Here is a 22,729-nt window from a genome sequence, read left to right on the forward strand (position 1 = left end):
GTTCATGCAAAGGGTCCATTCGCCTGCGTTTGCAGTAGATGCAAATTTGACAGTTTTGAGTGATTCGCGATCGCCTCGCACTTCCCCAAGACCTTACGAAACCACTTTACCTACAGTAGCACTGTGTAGCTATAGTAACACTGAGATGGAATTGCCTGATATCGCAGAATCAGCACCTACATAACGTCATCTTTGTGCGTTCTAAGTTTATCGCTCAATTGCAAATTGGGCATGTCACATTTATCAAGACTTAAAACAAGTACTAATAAAACCTCTTGACGTCAATTGTATGACTTTTATTTTGCCTTGGCTGAATGTGATGTCACTCTTACAAGGTCCAAGGACGAGACAAAACAAATAAAAACCCAATAAATATCAATGCAGCCCGGGGTTCTTCCTTTAGCCCTTCATTTCCCCCCAAAAAGCTAGTATCTAAAATTTGTTTCTTACAATATCAGCAAAAAATATCAGGCGAACAAGCAACGAGAATAATAAAAATCAATAGCAAAAGTCAATATAACAAATAGTTCACTGATGCAGTGTAATCTTCAGCAAATAAACAAATACTGTATGTGATTGCAGTCGGCCACAGCTTTCATCAAAACACATAAGGAATGATCTTGTAGGGGACCATCTGACAGTACTTGTCCCAGAGTGCACCATATTTCTGCCTGCATCTGACATCGTCGCGGAAGGAACGGTGGATCAGGAGAATCAGCATGAAAACGATGTAGAAATAAGGTAGCACGTGACCAAATCCACACGCAAGGCAATAGGAGAGCGCGTTCAGCAGATCTCCGACGTAATTGAAATGGCGGGAAAGTCCCCACCAACCAGAGGCCAGAAGGTACGAGTGCTTTTTTTCCGCGTCAGTGGTAACATAAGGCGCCAAAATGTACCGAGCCGGCTTTCCCCAGATCGTACACTTTCCATTCGTCTTCATCTCTACCCGGAAGTAATCTTTCTGGTGGTTGACGGAACGGAAGATCATGTAGCCGGCCAGGCCAACCAAGAGAGTTGCTGCACATCCCCACCAGGGCAGGCTCACTGGATTTCGAGCCAGGTAGACACTTTGGAGAGTGTACATGAAGGGAAGCCAGCATGTGTCTCCCCAGGCCAGGTAGAAGCCAAAGTGGTCGTGAGCCATGTCGATTGTGCGCAGATACCAAGATTCGTTAAGGAAGAAGTCCACAACATAAGTCCCGTGTAATATGTTGAGGAGAATCATGGAGTTGCTGACGTAGCCAAAGTCTTTATACTGTTTGGCAGCAAATGACAGGTTTATCAAAGTCCACGCCACTATTCCAGGTCTTCCGTTAAAGAAAAGTTTGAAATCAAAAGGGCCAATTCTGGGGTTGTGCTCCACACCCATAAAGAAGTCGTAAAAGACTGATCCACTGAAGCACCGATCTTCTCGATGACTCGGAAAATAGTGCGCTTTGACATACGAGACGAAAGCCAAGCTGAAGCCAAACACATTGGTGATAACCATCAGGGCTCCCCAGTTGTCACTAATGATTGTGGCATCAATAAAACCCTTCTTAACTAGGATGAAGAACAGAAGGTGCGTTACAACCCAAGCGCTTATGCCATTACACTTGTAGGTAAGCACATTCCCAGCAGGCGTGGCCGTTCCTCGTCTGATACGGCCAGGGAGCGCGAGGAACAAAATCACCTGCAGCAGCATCCAGAGGCTGTACAACTTGATGGCACCGGCGTTAACCTCCGGGAAGTTTTGCTTCATGAAATCGATGATGGCTCCATCGGATATCTTACTGAGCACTTGTCCTCCCAGATCTCCGAGAGAACACTGGTAAGAGTGACAGGCGAGCCAAAAATACGAAACGCACAACGGTGGCCATAGCAACATGAGGGATCCTAAAATGTCGACGCTGAAACCTGGTAGGCCTGGCGACAAATTGATGATGTCATTCTTATTTCTGACGGCCTTGGTGGACTGGATGCCATTAGCATGGACGTCATTTGCTTTTCTCCGATTAACGAGCGACGGAGCAGTGTCACCCTGTGAAAGAGATGTGGGCGTACTCACGTGACCATTTTGTGCGGCAGGTTCCTCCATGTGATGAGGCCCGATACCGTTAACAGCTGAGTGGGGCCCGTCTGCCATGAACTCAGAGGAGGTCCTCATAGTAGACTTTCAGTACGAGAATACCTATTAATAAAAATACGAAAAATACGATTGTTTGATAACGTTCAACCACACCTGACTGATATGAGACACCGCGCCGCTGAATCAAAATCAACTGAAATTTCTTGCTCGACGACGAAAACAACAACTCGAATCCTTACCACTCGATAATAATTCCTTCGCATTATTTAGAGGACCGCACCTCCCGCTTACCGCCATCACTGATCCGGACTGACTTTTTATTCACAGCTTCTTAGCAGCAGATATATACAAGGCCGTAGTTTAAGTTGGCTATAATTTAACCGCCGAATTAAACTTTGTGTTCAAAGAGGCCAGCACTTTAGACGGTTTTAAAATATCAATAGTTTCATTTTCGCAAAGGAGGGAAGGCACGGTGACCTCATGGTTTGTGCGCTCGACTCCGGATCGAGCGGTCCGTGTTCGAACCCTGGCGGGGGGCATCGTGTTCTGTTCTTGGGCAAGACACTTTACTCTCACAGTGCCTCCCTCCACCCAGGTTTATAAATGGGTGCCGGCGAATTTAATACTGTTGGTAACCCTGCGATGGACTAGCATCCCATCCAGGGGGGGAGTAGAAATACCCCTGGTCGCCAAAATTTAACCTTTTTTCTCCCAACATAACATATACGCGCGCTGAGTGGTCGTGCTCTTTGTACCACTTGTGACGTCCTCAATTTCCACGTCACCACATGGTTTTGATAAGCAGACAGAGAGCTAGGATAGACTTATCCGCACAACAGGCGGTTTTGGATATCAACGGCATTCTAAGGTAACAAATTGAAAAACAACGTTAACAGTTTTGGCGCAGAAATGGTGTTAAAATGGCTCATTATACGTATAATTGATCAAGGTCCCATTTCCAGGCTTTACCCATAATTAACATCCAACTTTTTACGGCAGCCAGAAAGAATATGAAAGGCAAAAGGTAGCGAGAGTAAAAGGGCCGAGGAAAAGGAGATTTTGGCTTATGCGCACGCACCAAATTAAAATACTGTCCATTTTCGTAACTTAACTTCGGGAAATCTATATTTTTGGTAAAGAAAAAAAATAGCTTTTTCAGCAAGACTAAGGCCCATTAAGCGTCATGGTAGCCAAAAAGCTGATTTAAGGGTTAAAAACGGCATTTTTAGAGAAAATTTGGGTGTTAAATGGTTAAAGGAATGCACAATTTTTCCAAAACTTTCTTTTTTCTCTATAATTCTTTCCAATTCCCTTATCTAAGTCTCTATCAAGCAAAATTTGGACTGAGAAACGATCTTATGCATTTTTGGTTAATCTTATTCATTGGCAGCGACATATTAGTTTGTCAGTTTTAGGGTGTCCGCCCTAAAACTTATCAAAAGCCCCCTGCCAATAATGTTCTCGTTTACGCCGACAGTTGCTGTCAGAAACAGCCAAACAAATATTTGGTTCTCATCATAATAGGTCATGTCTCGAGGAAAGATTTTCTCCTACTTTGGTCCCGGGTTTATCCTCGTAAAGGATTAAAAGCCTCTCGGCATTAGAAAAATCTTAAGTCGGTCATGAATTCAGCTTTGGTATTTAAACGCTAAATAAAAATATCTGTTTCATCGATTTACACTGGATAATCCCAGACATGTGCGGGGATTTCTTCATTTTGCAACACACAGGAAGGTAATTCGCTTTCCAAAGCGAGAAACGTGACTGACTTCTTCCTAAACAAAACTATACAAGAAAGCCCATAAAAATTTACTTATCGGCCGGGAAATGTTGTAAAAAGTAGACTTCTCTGTGACAGTTATCTATCCAATTGAAATTTTGTCTAGTTTGTAACAAGCTACCAAAGGACAATGCCGGGACAATGCCAAGGTCACTACAGTTTAATCGAAGGTTTGTGATTGCTCTTACCTAGAAGAATCCACGCAAAATTAACCCGATGTGAGCAAGTATTGTAATTTTGGTTGAGGAAAAAATGAGAGCAACGAGTAATTTTCAGTGAATCCTCTAGTATAGGGTGTAGTGTCATCGACGGAGTTTCCCCAGCAGCGCCGAATACACACCAAGGTCAAGAATGAAAAGGCTGACCCATTACATAAATAGCCACAATTACTTCCACGTTATTTACAAAACATGAACTTCTGCTTATTGCTTACCTTTATAAAGTTGCCAGCTAGCTTTCTGGCTTGATGCTATGGTCACTGCAAAGCTCTGTTAAATGTGGAATAAGGTCCTGTCTGTTCTTTGTGTTCTCCACTCTATCACTCGAGCGAGAATCCTCTACGGAAACTTGACCCTACCGGACGTAATTCATCTCAAGTTAATCATAGTAAGCGAGATACGGTGAAACAAACATACCAGAGCCCATGGGTTCTTTATTAAAGGAGCTTAGTCACGGTATTTTGACCGCATACAATATTACCTTTGAATTAAGGAAAGCTGAAAATAGTTGCTTACTAAGATAGAAAAACACCAAAGAGATAATAATAAACCATCAAACGTCGAACTCGGAGGAACTTCAAAAATTTAGGCTAAACTTTTCAAGATACGCAAACCGTGACGAAGTTAACCACTGCTGTCTCTTGTCCCGTTGGTTTTGACCCCATCGGAGGAAGATCCTAGAAAAGCTTTTTCCGGGCTAAAAGGTTATTTTTGAAGGCCAACTAACGAGATATATTATGCGGTATTTAAAATTATCTACATCAACAACAAAAATAAAGGACAGGTGGAGTGGCCTTTTGCCCAGGTTTCGTAATTTGTTTAATTTGCTCCTCCTACGTCATTTTGCCAGAAAGAGCCAGAAGCACGAAGTTCAGTTACGAAGTCTATGGACCAACCGAGTGTCGAGGCGCTTTATGGGGACAGATTCATCTCTTCTTATCCCAAAATCGATTTAGTTCCATTTAATGAGGCCCTGTTAGGGGTAAATTCCGACAAGCGACATGGCCTTGAAATGGCGACATGAGAGCTCTGAATTGGCGACGAACGACAGACTACTCTAGCGAAATAGAGAAAGCGACACCAATGGAAGATAGACCGACAACGAATTTCGGAACTGAGAATGCAGTGATTGTTTTAAACGTCTGAATCGAAGTGAAGACGCATTTCCAGAGTTTTAAATGTGTTTTCCTCTCTCACGCACGATGTCGACGGGTCGTGAAACACAGGCTTTCTTATATATATGCTAAAACGTCCACGTCGAACAAATCGAGTCCGTCATTGCTGAGTATTTTTTCTCATTCTCAGCTGAGAGAGCAGTGGCCTAAAACGCCTAAAAACATGCTTAAGGAAAAAGGAAAGAAATCTTCGAAAGTCTGCTTCATATTTTTATCAGTGGGTCATCAGTAAAAGAATATGAAGTTGTATTATCAACAAATGGCATTATGGAAGGAAAAGAGAGACAGGGGAAAGCTGCCAAGGTCTTCTCGTCTTCAACAGAAAGTAAGGGTTACGCCAAATTCAAAGGAAGATTATAGACAGGAGAGATTATCTGATTGAGGCCGTTGAGATTTTGAGTTAAAGAACGGTTGTTAAACATAAACATGGTAAAAAAAGTCATAGGTTCGATTGTACTTTAGGTCCAAATACTGACTGGAAAATGGCTGAAAATAGCAATTCCAAGCGTCTAAATTTCAAAATTTTCCGGAGGAGCATGCCCCCACATCTCCTAGGAGGTTAGCAACTTCAGCGCTCGAAAGTATGCCAAAGCCCTTAGAAAGCATGCCCCAAATATGCCCCCAGCATGCCCCCAGTCCCTTAGAAATTTTGAAAAATTGAAGTACATGTAGCTAAGAAGTCTTTTCCTTCATTCTGAGTCGAAATGTGATGCTTTAAAAGTAACCTTAAAGTAATCATTAAACCCACTGACCGGAGAAATGCTGGCTCTGCATAAGAATTCCTAGTGCTGAAAAGTGTTCGAAGTAAGTGCAAAGCATACAAGGAGTAAATTATATCCAAAGAGATGCTTAATTATATATGTACTGGACTAAAAACAGCAAGGAACCTTCAATGCGTGAGAAATAATAGTTTCAGCGTGAGAGCGCAAGATTGAATTCGTTTGCGTGAGCCTCATGCTCAATGCGTGAGACTTGAGAGCACTGTGTCGGTTTTTTTTTTTAATAAACAAAGGTATTACGATGTGTTATACGTGTAGCTTCGTTTTAATCGAACAAGGTCAAATTTCCCGACCCAACTCCTCTGAGACGAAATTCCGACAGGCGACATAGGAATCTTGCGAAATGCCGACATGGCTGGTGGCAAAATTCAGACAGGGGACATGGGTACCCCCCCTAACAGGGCCTCTTTAATTTTGAATTGAAAAACCGGCGTCCGGAAGTGGTCACAACCAATGACTAAAGAAGAAAGTTTCAACGACTTAAACAGAAGCCACAGGAGTAAAGAACAAAGAGCTATCCGATGGCATCCGAGACTAGAGACCTCAGAGATTGCTCCAAGCGGCGAAATTTGTAAAAGAACTACGGCATTACTGAAGACGAAAGAAGAGTTCGAACGATGCATAGATCAAGTTGTGTATAAAAGCTAGATAGTGCAGAAATTTGTAAATGCTGTGTAAGTCTTCTGTATAATCCTTTTCGAAAAGCTTATCACAAACATCTCAAGCAACAGAGAGAAAATTTGTGACAATAGCGTCACGGATAAGTAAATTCGCTAGAAAAGACCTTTAGTTTGCGTAAATCTTCTAAACGGCAACAGAATCTTTGTTCTTTTCTTACCTGTCTGCTAAACAAGGCAATACACCTTACAAGAAGGCTCTCCTCATTCATTCGCTCATTTGTTGCAGCTTTATGACGTCTAAACAAATGATGCGCGTGCGCACTTCTTTTCTGCGCCTGGGATGAAGAGAAAGGGCTCTGTGAAGGCGGTTCGGGATTTTAGACATTCCTGGAAAACCTCAATTTTTGTTCTCAGACCCTGCGCCTTATTGGTCGGCGGCTGCGACCACGACCCGCGACAAAAAGGATTAAATAGGATTCTGCAGAGGAATATTTAATATTATTATTTTTTTTTTTTCTTAAAATAAATTTGTTTTTGAATTTCTAAATTTTTTACCAGATTCATGTAAGATTCAAGTTTGTATGAAAAAGTACTCAACAAAGTTTGTTATTATTGTTATTATTATTCTTGTTATTGTTATTGTCATTGTCATTGTCATTGTCATTGTCATTGTCATTGTCATTGTCATTGTCATTGTCATTGTCATTGTCATTGTCAGATTAACAGAAGGGAGAAATCTTGCCGTTCAAAAAAAATGAGCTGTGACGTGTTCTTTACATTATGTCTATCTCTAAAAGAGAGTTTTGTACGAGCTCAGCGTGCTGCTATTCTAAATTTTGTTAGACACTTTCGATTTAACAAATTGACGTCAGTTTTCTCTGCGTCTGTCCTCGTATTGATGATAAATTGCGTCATAACATTGTCAAAGTGGCTGTAGAACCACGACCCTCAGGGAGCCGCAAGGCCCTAGCCCTAAAATGGTCAAATGCCGGAAACATATGATCGAGGGGAAAAGACGCCGTAAACTTGCCGTAAACAATGACGAGAACATTGTCGATAGCTTTTCTCGCTTTTTGATTGGCTACTTAAAAAGTCATTAAAATCTCATATGCACTGGTTAAAAAGTTGACAGTTGAAAGCTTGCATTAATTAAAATTTTATCCGTCTGTGCTCTTATTGATGTTTAAAATTAGCCAATCAGTGCGCGAGAAATTAGACAGTTATTGTAAAATATGGTATTGATTTTTGGTACACTGCAGTTTTATCTCAGTTGAGTACATGAGAAAATATCCTAAAGATATTGGTGAAATTGAAAACAAAGCTCAAGGGTTTCCGTCTGGTCACAAAGGGCATAACAAAAAAAAAGGTTACGAAAGGGATCTTAGATAAATCGCCAGTTTCAGCCCTCGCTAAACAGAGCAGGTAAATTGGGAAAAAGAACAACAAGAGCAATTTGAGTCTAAAATTTGCATCGCTTTTAGCTGAAACGTTTTGTTTCGATTCGTTTCTCGGTTACTGAGGGAAATCCATTATCAGTTTTACAGTTTCAGCAGAATTTGTTTTTCGAAGACATTTTAATTATGTTTCAGCATGAAGTTATAAGACACACTTGGATATTGAAAATTTTATCGATTAATTAATATAAAGAGCCTCTTTTCTAAGCAGGTTGGTAGTCATGTTTTAGCTAATTCCTTGCTGTGGCAATTGGACATAGAGACGACAGCATCTACTAACTGGTATGCTTTCATGTGTCCAGCGTTTATAAAACACGCGGAGAGTGGACGAAATCTAAAGTGAGCAAATATCACCTGAACTGGTTGCTTTGTTCTCACTCTGTGGTGGAAAGAGCACACCTGTCATGGTCGGCAAACAATAAAAAATCTAGACAGAAATTTGCATATGCCAGCAAGAACTTTTTGAAGCGAGCCTCCTTCTAATAAAATTTAAACGATCATGAATAAACCCCACGAATAAAAATATTGAATTGGATCTCAGGAGGCTTTGATTTCTGTCTTAATCCTCCCAAATACGTCGATCTTTGATTGAGTAAAAGAACAGCGCAAATAAATACTTGAAATTTAAAAAAGCTATCTCCAGTTCAATGCAACCATAACTTACAAATAAAAATAAAATGAAAATAATAAACAAAAGAAATAAAATTATTTCTCCATTTGGTACGTCCCGCTAGGAAAAGCTTGCATGGGTTGATTTTGGTGCTGCTTCTCAAAATATGTTGACTCCGACGCAGCTCTTTCGAGCCTCGCCTGGCTTAAGCTGCCGACTGCCATGTTTGGCCTGAAAAAACGTCGTTTCCTTACATTTTTAATGTTAAAATCTTTGTCGCGTTGCCTTTGAGAAGCGAAGTTGAAAAGGTATACCCTTATTAGCTTGGTCGGCCAAGTGTAAAATTTATCAGTTTCAAAGAAAACTGACGGAGTGACGGAGTCAGTGTACGATTGCGGCCGGCCTTATCTCGCGCGTCAGAAAATCATTGCGAATACTTGATGCAAATAAGAGAATTTTGCTAATCGCATACAAGACCGACTAAAATCGACATTAAAATTAAGACTGAGTATGTCTGAAAAATTTACCACTTACACTGAATCAGTTTTCATGTCGCATCTCAGTAAATGAACGCGCTAGCCCAGAATTTGTTTTGAATAAAGTGAATTTCTTTTTGAGGCCGCTATATTCAATGTTGCAAAATAATTAACTTCGATTCAGAGATCTCTGGAGATCTTATAACCCCAACGTCTCTCCCACTTTGCATTTGCCGCAAGCACAAATGAATCAGACTTGTTTCGCATTTATCCCCGACAAATGAGGACGATTAGATAAAATTTACCTTCTACAAGCAAGAAAGGTAGCCGCATCTGGCATTCAACGAAGGCTCCGCCATGATAAACACTTTGAACCGCGGCCACGCGTAAAATGGTTAAGAAAGCTCTCGCTTTATCTAGTTATCATAAATACATGAGACATGAGAATCACGACAAAAGCCGCCTACTTTACAACATTATCCAATGGAAGACGCCTCTGGTAAGAATTTCCATTCTAAAATAGCAGAAGCGGTTTTCAACAAAGAATAGCTTACAACAAAAAGATAAAAAAATATATGATTATCATTGTTAACAATAATAAATATGATTTTTATCGCATGATATAACAAAAAATTGGGAACAAAATAATTAGAATACAGGAAACAGGATGTTTCTGTAGGCCGATCACAATGGGCAATGGTTGCTAGTTTTGTCCCTGGTCGAAAACCATTTTTATTTTTCAGCTGTTTTCGTAAAAAAGCGTTGTCTCTTTGTTTTATTTTCAGTCCCTGTCCTATTCAGAGTATTTTTGTTGTTGTTGCCCCTTTTTCATATCAAGTTTCCAATAACCATCTTATGATGACGTATCTGTTGCCTTCTTTTGGCACAAACCAATTTAGCAGCTGTAATCTTATTTTTTTCTCCTATAACGGAAACTTTAGCAAAATGTGAAATTACAAAGAGATCAAGAGAACCTAATTGTATCCCTGTGGGAGGCCCTCTATGTTGTAGTTTGAGCAAGACAGGTCACTCTCGATTTCACCAACAGCGCTCGTTGGTCGCTCGTTTGGCTCGTTTGCTCCTGTGGGTCTCCTTTGTCATTCACTGCCGAGCCAAACGAGCCACTAAATATATAGACCTAGGACTTAACGCATATATAAATTATTCTACATTCTTTTATCCACTCCCGAGCCAAACGAGCCATTAAATATAAAGACCTAGGATTTAACGCATGTATAGATTATTCCTCGTTCTTTTATCCACTCCCGAGCCAAAGGAGTCAAACTAGCCACTAAATTTATGCACCTTTAAAAGTGGCCCTGTATTGTGCAGTTGCTCCAGGAACAAACAACAACAAAACAAACGAGTCAATTCATACACCCAGGTAGGGTGGGTAACATTCACCAACAAAAGGTAGCGTGAGAACACAGCCCAATGCGGCCGAGCGCGCGGGCGAGAGCCAGCTGTATTCGCAGGCTAAACAAACTGAGAAATATGGTTGAATGTGTTTGAACCCAAACAAATTTTGGCTCATATTTACATGACCACTGTGAGTGTTGTTTCCTCCGGAACGGGCGGATTCTAAAGTTTACTCTTGAATAAACTTGACGTAGTTGTAAGAAAGAAAAGTTCTCGAACAATATGAAATCAACACAGTCAGTGAACAGAGGCTCTCACGAAAGACCCATCCGTGCAATCAACCATTTGTTTGTTTTTGGTTTATTACTTCCACTGTTTTTCTGACTTAGTGAACTGTTGAGCTGAGGTTTCGGTCGATTCGAAGGTTACCTAATGCATCCAAGAACAAAAGGCTTCACATGCCATTATACTGATAAAGAAATATGCGCTCTTGATCACAAGCATGTCATATTGCCGGTCACGAGAAAGCCGACACGTTCGGTTGAAATGCGAAACACACCGTCAGTCCCGCAGTTATTTTCAGCAGCCATTTTGACTTGTAAATCAGGCTTGGGGAAAAGCTGTATAAATGTTATTCAGTGCTGACTATGTGTACTCTAAATAGAAGGATATTGACTCTGAAGTTGACGAGGGTGGTAGTAGATGTCGATCATCTGTTTGTGCTGAGTTCAAGATGAAGTCCAGATGAAGAAGTTTTTCAGTAGAGGGATAAATTATTGTTTAGTTAATATTACCAATCTCTCTTCGAACAAAAGGAAAGAAGTTTATATTCCTTACCTGTACCTCGGCCTTTCAATTCTGCTGTTGTTTTATCAGCGGCTTCAACAACATCACAAAGAATGGTCGCGCTCCCTACAAACAGTCACGAAAATTAAAAGAATTCAGCCTCCCACGTATTCACTCCAAACCCCAAGCGAGAGAGGTGCACCCCCAGCCCCGTGTCTATTAGGGAATTTTAGCAAACCACGACGGCGACGGCGACGGCCACGAGAGCGTCACCAAACAAAAGGTTTAAGGCTGGTTTTCACTTATGACAGAGTCGTAATCAGAAGTGTGAAAATCAAACTGCCGGAGTCGGAAGCAGAACACCGCATCCGGTTACGACTCCGTCGCTTACGATCCGGTGAAAACTAGATTGTCGTAGTCTGAAGCAGAAGCGGAAGAATAAACCAATCACAATGTTCGTTTCGGGGCCTTGTGATTGGTTGGTTCTTCCGTTTCTGCTTCCGACTCCGACAATCTAGTTTTCACTGGATCGTAAACGACAGAGTCGTAAACGGAATCGGAAGAAATGGAAACGTTCTGATTCTTCCGACTTCGATTCCGTCGAGGTTGACTCCACTTACGACTCTGATTTTAGATTTTCACTATGTTACAAGCATTCTTATGACTCCGACTTCGACTTCGACTCCGTCGCTAGTGAAAACCAGCCTTTAAAGAGCAAAACAATGGCTATGTACGTGCGTTTTGAATCTTGGTACATTTCTTTGCCGTCCTCTGCAAAACAACAACGTGAAATGACCAAGTTCTATGTATCTTGGAGAACACGAACCGCAATTAATGGCTAATTTTTGGTATCTTTTGGAATTGAACTCTGTCATTACATATTTAGCCTGAGCAAGTTTTTAGACCGATAGGCGTACTGAACAGATTTACACAGTTGCGACATTCGAAGGTAAAATATAAATTCATTTTTTACAAGGCCTCGTCCCCGCCTTCGCCGTCGTCATTGCTAAAACTCCCTATTAATCAGTGTCGAAGTATAAAGAAAGCCCTTCATACCATGCCATAGAAATTACAACCAATCAGAATACATTATCTACACAATACCGGCATCATGCGCTGCGCGTATGTTGCATTGATTGTGTTGGCCACTTTCTATGACATTGCATAAAATATTTCAGTGGTAGATCATTGAACAATCTTGTCACTTGTTTTTTCTTGGTATAAATACTCGCCTTAAGGTTCGTGTTTATACCGAAAAAATTCAAGTGACTCGTGGGGTATTCCATGGTATACAACTCAAAACCAGTGCATAACTAGTATTGCGTAAATTGTGGCTATGTCAGAGGTTTTTCGTTACATTAGTCCACTGGTTTTCTTTATCAACGAACTCTTTTCAAAGACTCTTCAAAGACATAGAAATCAGTAACGATTCATAATCCTTGTCAACACAGTGGAAATTTTGTTTTCACATTGTTCTTTATTTTCGGACAATACCAATTAAGCGTGAGTTACAATGTACTCATATGAAAACGTTCTGTAGTGAGAGGGCTTATGTAAAATGTACAACACAATAGCTTATTTGAACAAGAAGAACGGGATCACCCAGTGCAGTAGGACACTGATAAGAACACCACCGTTGGACACGTCATGACGCACTGGGATGATGAAACAAGTTAAACCAGTTCATGAATGTATAACCAAAAGAACTCAGTCAGTGTACTGTGAGTTGTTTTGGCCAAGTACAAAAACACCTTAAATGGAAGAAAACCTGAAAATAGTAGTTTACTGACATAGAAAAAAACACCGAGAAGATAACAATGAACCATAAAGGAACTAGGTTGTCATGGTGGCGAAGATTAACGTGGATTACGAACTACGACAAACTTGAAAATTTTATGCTAAACTTGCCAAGACGCGCAAACCGTGACTTAGCTCCTTTAAGTATCCAGAGATTGATCTTCCAATAACTTGCCTTAACGACCTGTTTGCTTCTCTCTGTGTGACTGCGTTATAATCATCGATCAATTATATTGCTTCAACCTAAAGTGGATTTTGCAATTAAGCATTTGTCTTTCATAGCTACGAAAAAAAAATCCATGTTGATTCAGTTTGTGATTGGTTTCTTAATTCTCTAGCACAATATTTCAATGTCAGGGTTGTCAACAACAGAGTAAGATCTCAATATTCGGTAGCTAACATCGTATCTTAAATGTCACTTTGTGATTCTAAAATAGGTTGTGAGATTAAAAAACGTAAGATTTTAATCTCACAAGAATATTCTGCGAGATGTTGATAACATCTGAATGAAAGGTGATTTGCATTTACACGTCATTAAGCGATTTTCTAATTAATGTGGTCGTTTATGTTTACATGTTAGGACTTAGGAAGCACTTTACGTTCCAAGCGTCCAGTATCGGCAACAACGAGTAATTGCGTGAAACAACTAAATCAATATGAAGAGTTTTTCCCTCCCTACTTATAACCCATTTCCCAAAACTCTTGTTTTCCGTCCACTTTGCCCCTGAGAGAGCAAAGTGTTTAACAGCTGCGGGGTTTATTTATGAGTTCTTTATCTGGCCACTTTTGCCGTTTTACATCAGACATAAGAACTTGCTTGTCGCATCAACAACTCTATGCACAATGTTGCAGCGCGTGACCACATCACTTGAAAAGTTGCAAACAATGCGGACTGCACCAGTATGAGGCAAACCGAGGCACTTGCTTCAGTAAATTTTTTTTTCGTTTTTGTTGTTTTGTTTTGGAGGGGGAAGATAGAACACTGCCAAATCCCTAGGAAGATAATTTAATCATGGACATTGCCTCAGTCATATTTTTTTTCTGGCTACGGCACCGAACTAAATTAATTACTGCAAGCCAACTATGTTTCTAGAGCCCTTGGGTACTAGTTTGAATGCAAAGATTTAGATTTTCAACAAGTACGAGGTTTGTCAGGCTTGCCAAGTAACTATCCAACGCTCGTGTCAACCATGAATCAGTGGCCCTTTTAATCAACCAAGGCGACATCAGTGCGTTATTTGTCACTTTATTTTCTTTTCACCCGCTGGGCATGTTATTCTCCTCACCCAAACGATGTAATTGCGAATAATCAGCTCTCCTGATAATTCACATGTGCACGCATCACGGGCCTACCTTAGGTGGAATGTTATCGACTTCTAGATCCCAGCTCTTTATTTTCACACGACCACCGTTGTAACGTGATGTAATGAAACCTAAGTAAATTCAGTTGTGCAGTAATAAATACTTACCGGTAGTTCAGTTTTGGCGCACCTTTTGATACCCTACAAAGATGAAACTTGTGGTGTGTTGCACTTTGCAAAAAAAGACATGCGTGTTGTGACAAAGTCATGAGACCTAGAGGTGGTCAACGACAACTTAATGATATTGAAGATCAATTCCGTAGTTTTGAGGGGAGTGTGGAACAGAGCCATGGCATGGTTGCCACATACATCACTTTTCAAAATTCTCCCTGTTAAAAATAAACTTCCGCTGACCAAAGTAACAAATGTCACATGTAGCTGGGGCTTCTAGCCTCCCTTTAGCCATCATTTCCACTATTTCAACAATACTGATAAGTTTTCAACAAATTTTCCTTCCTTATATAGGAACAACATCATCCAGACAGCAACCCCAATGTTTTTTCCCAGCCTTCACTGGTATTAAAATCCCCCGACTTTCCCTGACTTGAGACAACCATGAAAGGTGGACCCTCCCTTGTTCCAATTAGGTGAGGATGCGGTGATTTCTTAATTATGTTAAGGGACTAGTCACAAAATTAAGATGAGAATTACCAACAGTAGACAAATTGATGTAAGGGGTAAATATCAACATAAAGTTCATGCTATTACATGATGTACCAGCACAAAAAAATGAACGAAATAAACAAGTTGTAGATAGTTAATTTATTTTTTCATTTAGTTTAATACCAATGATGTCATACATAAATATTGATAAAACTAGATTACTAAAACAATGGTACTAGTCTAGGTGTTTTGAAAATAGGATGGAGTTTGAAATTATTTGCGCAACCTTGCACATAAATAGAAGTGATGCTTTACACTGTTTTATTGCAGGATGCACAAATAAAATGTATTGATGATTAAAATAACAGTGATTAAATTCAGAATACACTGTTAAGATAATAACATTTGTTGCCCTTTAGACCATAACTGTCATAACTGATCAAGTCTTTTTTAAGTTTTTGCATTTAACAAGAGTAGCAAAGTGTTGCACATGTATCCTTATAGCATCTGTGTTACAAGTTTCACATGTCGGTGAAGTCAGCTTACATTTGTAAAGGAAAAATTAACTTGTATCAACTTAAATGTTTGTTTCAACAATCAAGTTTTGTTGGACTTATGTGGTTCTACATGAACAAGAACTGGGCCTTACTTACTCACAGCAATTTTTCACACAATTATTTCTAACAATCATTTTAAAATTGCTCTGTGAATTTAGAATGAATTTTTTAAAATAGACAATAGTTGCTTCTCTTTGATACTTAACTTTCAGGCATGGCCTATAAACATTTAAAAAGTCATGTTGTGTATGTATACAGGAATTGCGATGAAATGTCATTCAAAATAGTATACAATGTTTGATTAAAACCTCTGTTTACTATCAAAGTAACAAAACATTTAATCCCATAATTTCTGGTAAAACCACATGGCAAAAAGGTGTTCATTTAACTAATGTATGTAGCACAAAATCAATATTCAAATATTAGATACCGGTAATTAGAATCCCTTTCAAACTGCTAATAAAATATCTATATATATTAATTAACACAGCCAGTAATAAGCAATTTATTATAGGCTGTTTGGTGAACTACCGGGGTATTAAAACACAATAAATGAACTACAGTGCACTGCATTTATGGCATGTCTAGCACTAAGTCAATTAAAAGCTTTAAAAAGAACAAGAAACCAAATTTAGTATACATGCACTTAGCACCAACACCCTAGTACAAAAGTTGTGATTCAGGATAGCTGAAAACTTGTTTGTAACCAAAAGATGTTAAATGTCATTGCATGTTTAAGGCTTTTCTCCAGCAGCAAGACGTCGGTTAATGTCTTCAATCACAGGTGGCAAGTCATTGATGGTATCAATGACATAATGAGCTCCAGCATTAGCAAGAATATCGTAAGACCTGGCAAGCCTTCTTTCATAGTCTTCTTCACTCAGAGCAGCTATTTCTTCTTCACTCAAGGCTACATAATTCCCCTGCATAAAAGAAGAGTGATGAGTCCATGAACTTTACTCCAATATTGACTTGCTTTCATTATTTACTGATAGTTATTCTTCTAGTGCCAATATATACTGCAGTTAGAGTTGCAATGATTAATCAGGGTCATGGGCATGGACATCACTATTCTCCAGAAAGGTTTCCAGTACTTTCGTGTAACTATTTCATAATTAGGGTTACTTGTTATAGCAAGTGCAATTTGACAAGTCCCGAGTCAAATTTACTCCAGTGTAAACTTTATTTATTTTGAGTGGAACAGAAATGAGACAATAAAATGTCTTAGACATTTCTTGCAAATTTTAGTTGATAAGAATACTGCTTATAACTCCGACAGATTAGTCAAGAGGCTCTAAGCAGGAGACAAGTGTAAACTACAGCATCACAACATGGCCCAGGGTTTTACTGTACAATTTTTGACAAGTTCTCAATTAGAAGTCAACAATTTCAAAACAACACATTAAACATGTAAGCAGGGCACTAAAAATAAAAATATTAATTCAATAAATTTAAAATAAACATACGGTCTTGGCAAGGCCCACACTCCAGCAGCCAGCTGATGTTCCTTCCTTCACACCATCTGCTGTATCATCTACCTTCACAAGAGCCTCAATGGGATTAACATCCAACTGAATAGCATTCATCCAAACCATGTAAGGGTATGGGCGGGCTTGAGGTACTTGATCAGCAGCAACATACACATCAGGGGTGTAGCCTTGATCCGAAGCAGCTGGTTTCAGAACATCCATCATGGGTGTGGTGAAGCCAGTTGTTGAACCTATCTTTAGGCCCATATTGTGACGCAGGAAATTTACAGTGTCAACAGCCCCAGTGATCATTTGAGAATGCTCCGCAATACATGCTATTTGCAATGGAACAAAGTTGGCATACATCCTATCCACATCTTGGTTGTTGGGGTAGCGGCCAAACGTTTCAAACCATCTTCTCCTCACAGACTCCATTTGTGTGACCTTATAGATGTGCACTTTCTTGTGAGTTCCCATGGGCTCCCTTGCCTCTTCCATTGTGATTGGGACTCCCTCATTTTTGAAAACTTCCGAAAAAGCTACAGCTGGCGAGTATACACCACAGTCCACAACAGTACCAGCCCAGTCCAAGATGACCCCTTTAATCTTTCCTTGGTACTGGCGCACCATTCTGTATTCTGAACGTGGATTCTTCAAAACAGAACCTGTTATCAGAGTAACAGTGAAATAACTGTAAGTTCCAGAAACACTGCTTCTGAAATTCATTCAGAATTCATCTAACTATTTTGAAGGCTATGGAGTCCATTTATTCTGCAGTTTTCTCAATGAAAACTGTCACTTGAAAGGTTAATGGAAACCAGATTAATTTATGCTTATTGTGTTATGCATGCATTTAAGCTTAAGTAAGGACGGTGCCTACCAATTACAAAGGTTTTTGAGCCAGATTAGGACCATGAGGAGAAAGTAGATCTTTGCAAGGGTTATTGGAATCCACAAAGAAAACTAGGGGTAGCATTTTTCGAGATAATTAGCCTTTAATCTCAACAAAAATGCTGACATCGGATTTCCTTAGAATTTGCCTTTACATACAGAAAAGCAAACACATTCATAAAGATCTTTAAACTATGTGGTAAATGGTAACATAAGAACCATTTTTGGTATGTTTTATAATAACAACATCGTTGCAAATATACCGCTTTTAGCATCTCTGACAGCCTTCCTTAAGACCTTATGCATCCGATGGCATGATGAGGACTGATGATGACAGCCTTCCTCTAGTTCAGCTAAAATACAGTCTAAATAGCTGTTCTTTTCACAACCAGAAACTAATCACATGCACATGTTGAATAGGCTTACCACTTCCATTTCATAACATAAAATGTAGGGGTAATCACATGTTTTTTTAAGTCATTCACCTTTTTTGAAAACTTTTACGGTGCCTGTTACATTTTTTCCTGTCACCTCCCTAGTAAGTACAACATTTGTGTCTCTCACACTTGTTTTGCGCATGCACCATGCCATCTGCAGGTACATGTTTACAGTTGGATTTCAGTACAATTTATGACAGGTAACAGTTCGTCTTTCAGCTGAAAGCCATTAACAGTTATTGGTTAGAGATAAGCCACTATTCTGGTATACCTGGTTTTAGTACAGGTTTATTTAACTTGATTTGGTCACAGTAGGAAAATTTTACTTAGTCCTGCACTTGGTAGCTTAGTTGATTACATCAATCCCAACCATAGCGCGCCCGTGGTGGTTTAAAACCATGCCTTACATGATGCGCAGAATGTATGCCCACCGTAACAAAAGTAGGCACTGCTGATAAGCTTCGTGTTAACTCAAAACAAATCTTTTCCAGTTGCTTTTTAAGCAACCCACATCAGTCTAGCCCAGTTTCAGCATGAAGTGTGTCTCCTAAAGACTACAGAAAGCCCTGAAAGTACTCAAAACAGCTTTCTAACTCCTGTGTAAACAGAATCAACGACATAAACTAATGATATGTCCTTAAGTGCAAAACTTTTTTTCCTGTTTGGAGGAATATGCTTATACTGATTGCTTCATATAAGCTCAAGGAGCCAATAACAAAACCAGCCAATCAGATTTTTTTTATTTACCAGTCCAACATTTTGTGTTATAAATGTATTGTACTTGATAAAGTACAATACGTTAAGTCTTAACTGTCAAGTTTGGTGACAAATCTCTCATTAACCAAGCTTCTTGGGGCCTCACTGAAAACATCAATATGCTGAACGTGGCATAGTGTACCTCTCCAAAAAAATTTCTTAGTCCCAGGGGTCATTGAGAATGATGGCTATAGAAACGACATGCGCGGGTGTTCTTCGCTCCGATGACGAAAAGACACCTTTGTCACGAAATGCAGAATTTAGCCTAGGCTGAGCAAAACGACCAGCAAGGAAATGAAAATGGAAGCTTCTTTCTTTCACATTTGTTGTCAACTTCTCGTATCCGATCAACCGCATACGTAGCCATAGCACGCAGACAAAAGCACACCACCACATACCGGTAAAACTGGTTTAGAGATGCGAAGTTCACTTTTCCTCAATTTCATTTATTATTATTTTTTTGCACTGCGAATGTAATATTAAGCTCGACTATTGTCAGCGTCATGAAGAAACAGAAAACAGATTATGAAACGCTAGCAAACTATCATTTTTTTGAGGGAAAAGACATTCCTTCCGTAGAACTTGGCATCTGTACCCTTCCAAAAGGCTTATGTAGCACATGGCAAACGCCGCTATGAACTAAGGATGCTCTCATGCGGTAAAGAAACAACTAGGTAAACGAAAGTTCTAACTCTGAAGCGTCAAAGAGAAGGTTTTCTTACCGTTTACAAGCTTCAAATCGTAATCGCCGGAGCTCGGACTTCCAGTCGTTGAAGGTGTCTGGGCTTTAGCTTGGTGAGCATTTCGCGTCAAAATACTCGTCGAACTCACCACTGGACGAAGACAGCGAGCTGAGATAGAGCACACCTTTTGCATGGTGGACAGCATTTTCTTGTTCTGCGAAGAGGTGCTTCTTGGCAGGCAAAAGCCGGCAAAAGTTCTCTATACGCCTCGAAACTGCGCGCGAATGAAAAAAAAAAAATATTCCCTTCCGGTAATAGTTCCAGCAGTATCATGTGACAAAACGTCAACAAAGGGATGTTTACGAAGCTGCATTGTCACGTGACTTGAGCGTGTTGTCACGGTGTTGACAAAATAATTATACGCCTGAAATGCACCAAAAGGGGCAATACAAATAGCAATTAGCTTATTGTTTTGGCGGTGCCTATATCCTGCCGCTTCTTTTACCATGCAAAATTCAATGTGAAAACAAATGCGCTACGATTACATCCCCGGGATTTCTTCTCTGGAAGTGCCACGTTTCATGCGTTCAAAGTTGACCTTGCTGGCCTAACAAGCTCCATATGTTCGAGAAAGAATGTCTGTTGAAGTGCGTTCAGAATTCAGTGAATGCTTGCGTGACATTTCTACATCGCGAGAACATCGCACCACGCATAAATATTCGCATATTTTTGATATAAATTTTGAGCTTAGACATTTTGAAAACAAGTTTAATGAAATTGACGAAAAGCGAGAAAAATTCTTGCCTAAGGTATCAATCGAGGTTGAATTGGCCACAAAATTCTCAGAAGGCCAAGGTAAGATCTCTATTTCCGGCAAGTGCACATGAGCAACATGCCACACACAAAGGATCATGTGTTTTCGAGATTCACGCGTTCAAAATTTTGGAGCAAAATGGCAGATTGATTAAACAACGGAGGACGCTTTCTTTCATAATTTGCCATTGTTTTCATAGACAAAGTCAACCTTCATCGGTGCAAACGTAACTATTCCTCAGAGACTTCAGAGAACGTAATAGACATCATTTAAATAGCGGTAGCGAAATAGATATCCATTAATAGTCTGCTACTCTGGGTGCCAGAGGGTTTTTTTTTTCGTAGTGAAGCTGCGATTGTAAGCGGCGAAACCGCGATCGAGATCCTGGCGAGAGAGAAATTGAAAAGTCGTTCTCTCTCGCCAGGATCTCGATCGCGGCTTCGCTACCAACAAAAAAAAACCCTCTGGCACCCAGGGTAATAGGGTACGAGATCGAGTACGAGAACGACTTTTCAATTCTAGCTTGCAGGCTTCAAATCAACAAATCACATACCCATCTTATCCCATGACTTACCCTCTCTGCCTAAAACCAACATGAAGAGAGAGGACACTGGAAACTGAAATTCGAAAATGGTACTCGTACTCAATCTCGTTCTCGTAGTCTATTAATAAACTCGCTATTGCGGAATAGCGTTATTGCGTAACGACAGCTTTTTATAGTCGAGCAACAAAGTTTGGTAATTTCAAAAAGACACACTCACAAGAGGTTCTGCGTGACGAGTAACACACCACTATTCCTCTGATCCGCTATACGACGCAAAATAAACACATACCGCGGATTTCCGATGCCATGCAAGTTTCCTGCCTTCTGATCTGGGTTTTGCCCGGGGTTTTGCCATGTGATGTGATCATGGGAACTGTATGCATGTGTACTTTTTTGGCTGAGAACCCAGGGTCTCCAGATATGGAACTGTATGAATATTCACAAATGGAGAATCGAGGGTCTTAATTGTCAAATAGCCTTGGGTCGCACCATATGTCCATGATAATCAGGCATCCTTGGACGAAACGATCGCAATTCCTGATCTAAGCTCGTGACACTCTCTTCCGGTGTCATTTTGGTGTTTCAGGTACCCTGGGTACCAGAGGTTTTTTCGCGCGCGCGGATGACGGAAATACTTCGCTGGTCACAATAGGGACATTACCGACACCGGAAACCGCGCAAGAAAAACCTCTGTTGCACCGAGGGTAAGTTTCAGGTTCTGCACAAGCTGATAGTGTTTTAATATTTCGTGCCTTTAAAATTAGTAAATCTCACCTCTTTCTTAGAGCGTTCATTTCTTTTGGTCAGCATCGAGGATTAACAAATTGATGGGGATCTGGACACAATCTTTCAACCTTACTGTCCAAAAAACAAGTTACCTACAGGGTTTGAGGACACGAGGCCATCCTTTTTGTGTATTTCATTTTTCAAAGTGATACAGTGTTCCCAGCTTCGGCCACAGTTCAAGTCATCGCAGCAGTTTATTAGCCACAACAATGCGTCGGCACACCCACACTTCGTAGCTTTTTCACGGCCCGTTTTATCACACTGATGCAAGCAAATACATACATACATACATACACACACACACACACACACACACACACACACACACACACACACACACACACACACACACACACATACATACATACATACATACATACATACATACATACATACATACATACATACATACTTTATCGAAAATCTCTAAATCGGTATTTCAGAAATTCAGGTAAAAACAACACCCTAATTGTCCATAAACCACTTAGGAGTTGGATAGAAAAAGTGTGTTACAGTCGCCCTTCCCAAAAGGAAACATCGGAGAGGGGGGCAGCTATGACGGCTACCTGCTGACAAATGGCAAGGCACTGGTTTAAAACTGTTGGACCATAGACGACACGAGTCTATTGAACTCTATTTCATCTCAGCTCAAGGGGTAAATATAGGACCTGAGTTTCGGCAGCAGTGTGAAGGAATTTTTTTT

At 40.1% G+C, this 22,729-nt stretch overlaps 2 protein-coding genes across 5 annotated transcripts; both read right to left on the reverse strand.

Annotated features, from left to right (window-relative positions):
* Positions 1-275: 275 nt before the first annotated feature.
* On the reverse strand, positions 276-21,523 carry LOC110052806 (7-dehydrocholesterol reductase-like). Of its 4 annotated transcripts, none has more exons than XM_020758987.2 (4): positions 21,458-21,523; positions 11,380-11,454; positions 4,285-4,424; positions 276-2,173 (listed from the first exon to the last, which is right to left on the reverse strand). In XM_020758987.2, exon 4 carries the CDS (start codon positions 2,147-2,149, stop codon positions 599-601), a length of 1,551 nt encoding a protein of 516 aa, XP_020614646.2. In that variant the 5' UTR covers positions 2,150-2,173; positions 4,285-4,424; positions 11,380-11,454; positions 21,458-21,523; the 3' UTR covers positions 276-598. The 4 variants fall into 4 exon arrangements, with proteins under 4 accessions (XP_020614646.2, XP_020614645.2, XP_020614647.2 ...); XM_020758986.2 differs by lacking the exon at positions 21,458-21,523 and adding an exon at positions 21,271-21,402; XM_020758988.2 differs by lacking the exon at positions 21,458-21,523 and having other exon boundaries at positions 11,380-11,954.
* On the reverse strand, positions 15,230-20,216 carry LOC110052807 (uncharacterized). The gene is made up of 3 exons (XM_020758991.2): positions 19,922-20,216; positions 17,113-17,780; positions 15,230-16,569 (listed from the first exon to the last, which is right to left on the reverse strand). Exons 1-3 carry the CDS (start codon positions 20,085-20,087, stop codon positions 16,381-16,383), a joined length of 1,023 nt encoding a protein of 340 aa, XP_020614650.2. The 5' UTR covers positions 20,088-20,216; the 3' UTR covers positions 15,230-16,380.
* Positions 21,524-22,729: the final 1,206 nt, after the last annotated feature.

Source organism: Orbicella faveolata, unplaced genomic scaffold, assembly GCF_042242905.1.
Source record: "Orbicella faveolata isolate gen_17 unplaced genomic scaffold, um_ofav_v1 contig_1, whole genome shotgun sequence".
Classification (NCBI taxonomy): domain Eukaryota; kingdom Metazoa; phylum Cnidaria; class Anthozoa; order Scleractinia; family Merulinidae; genus Orbicella; species Orbicella faveolata.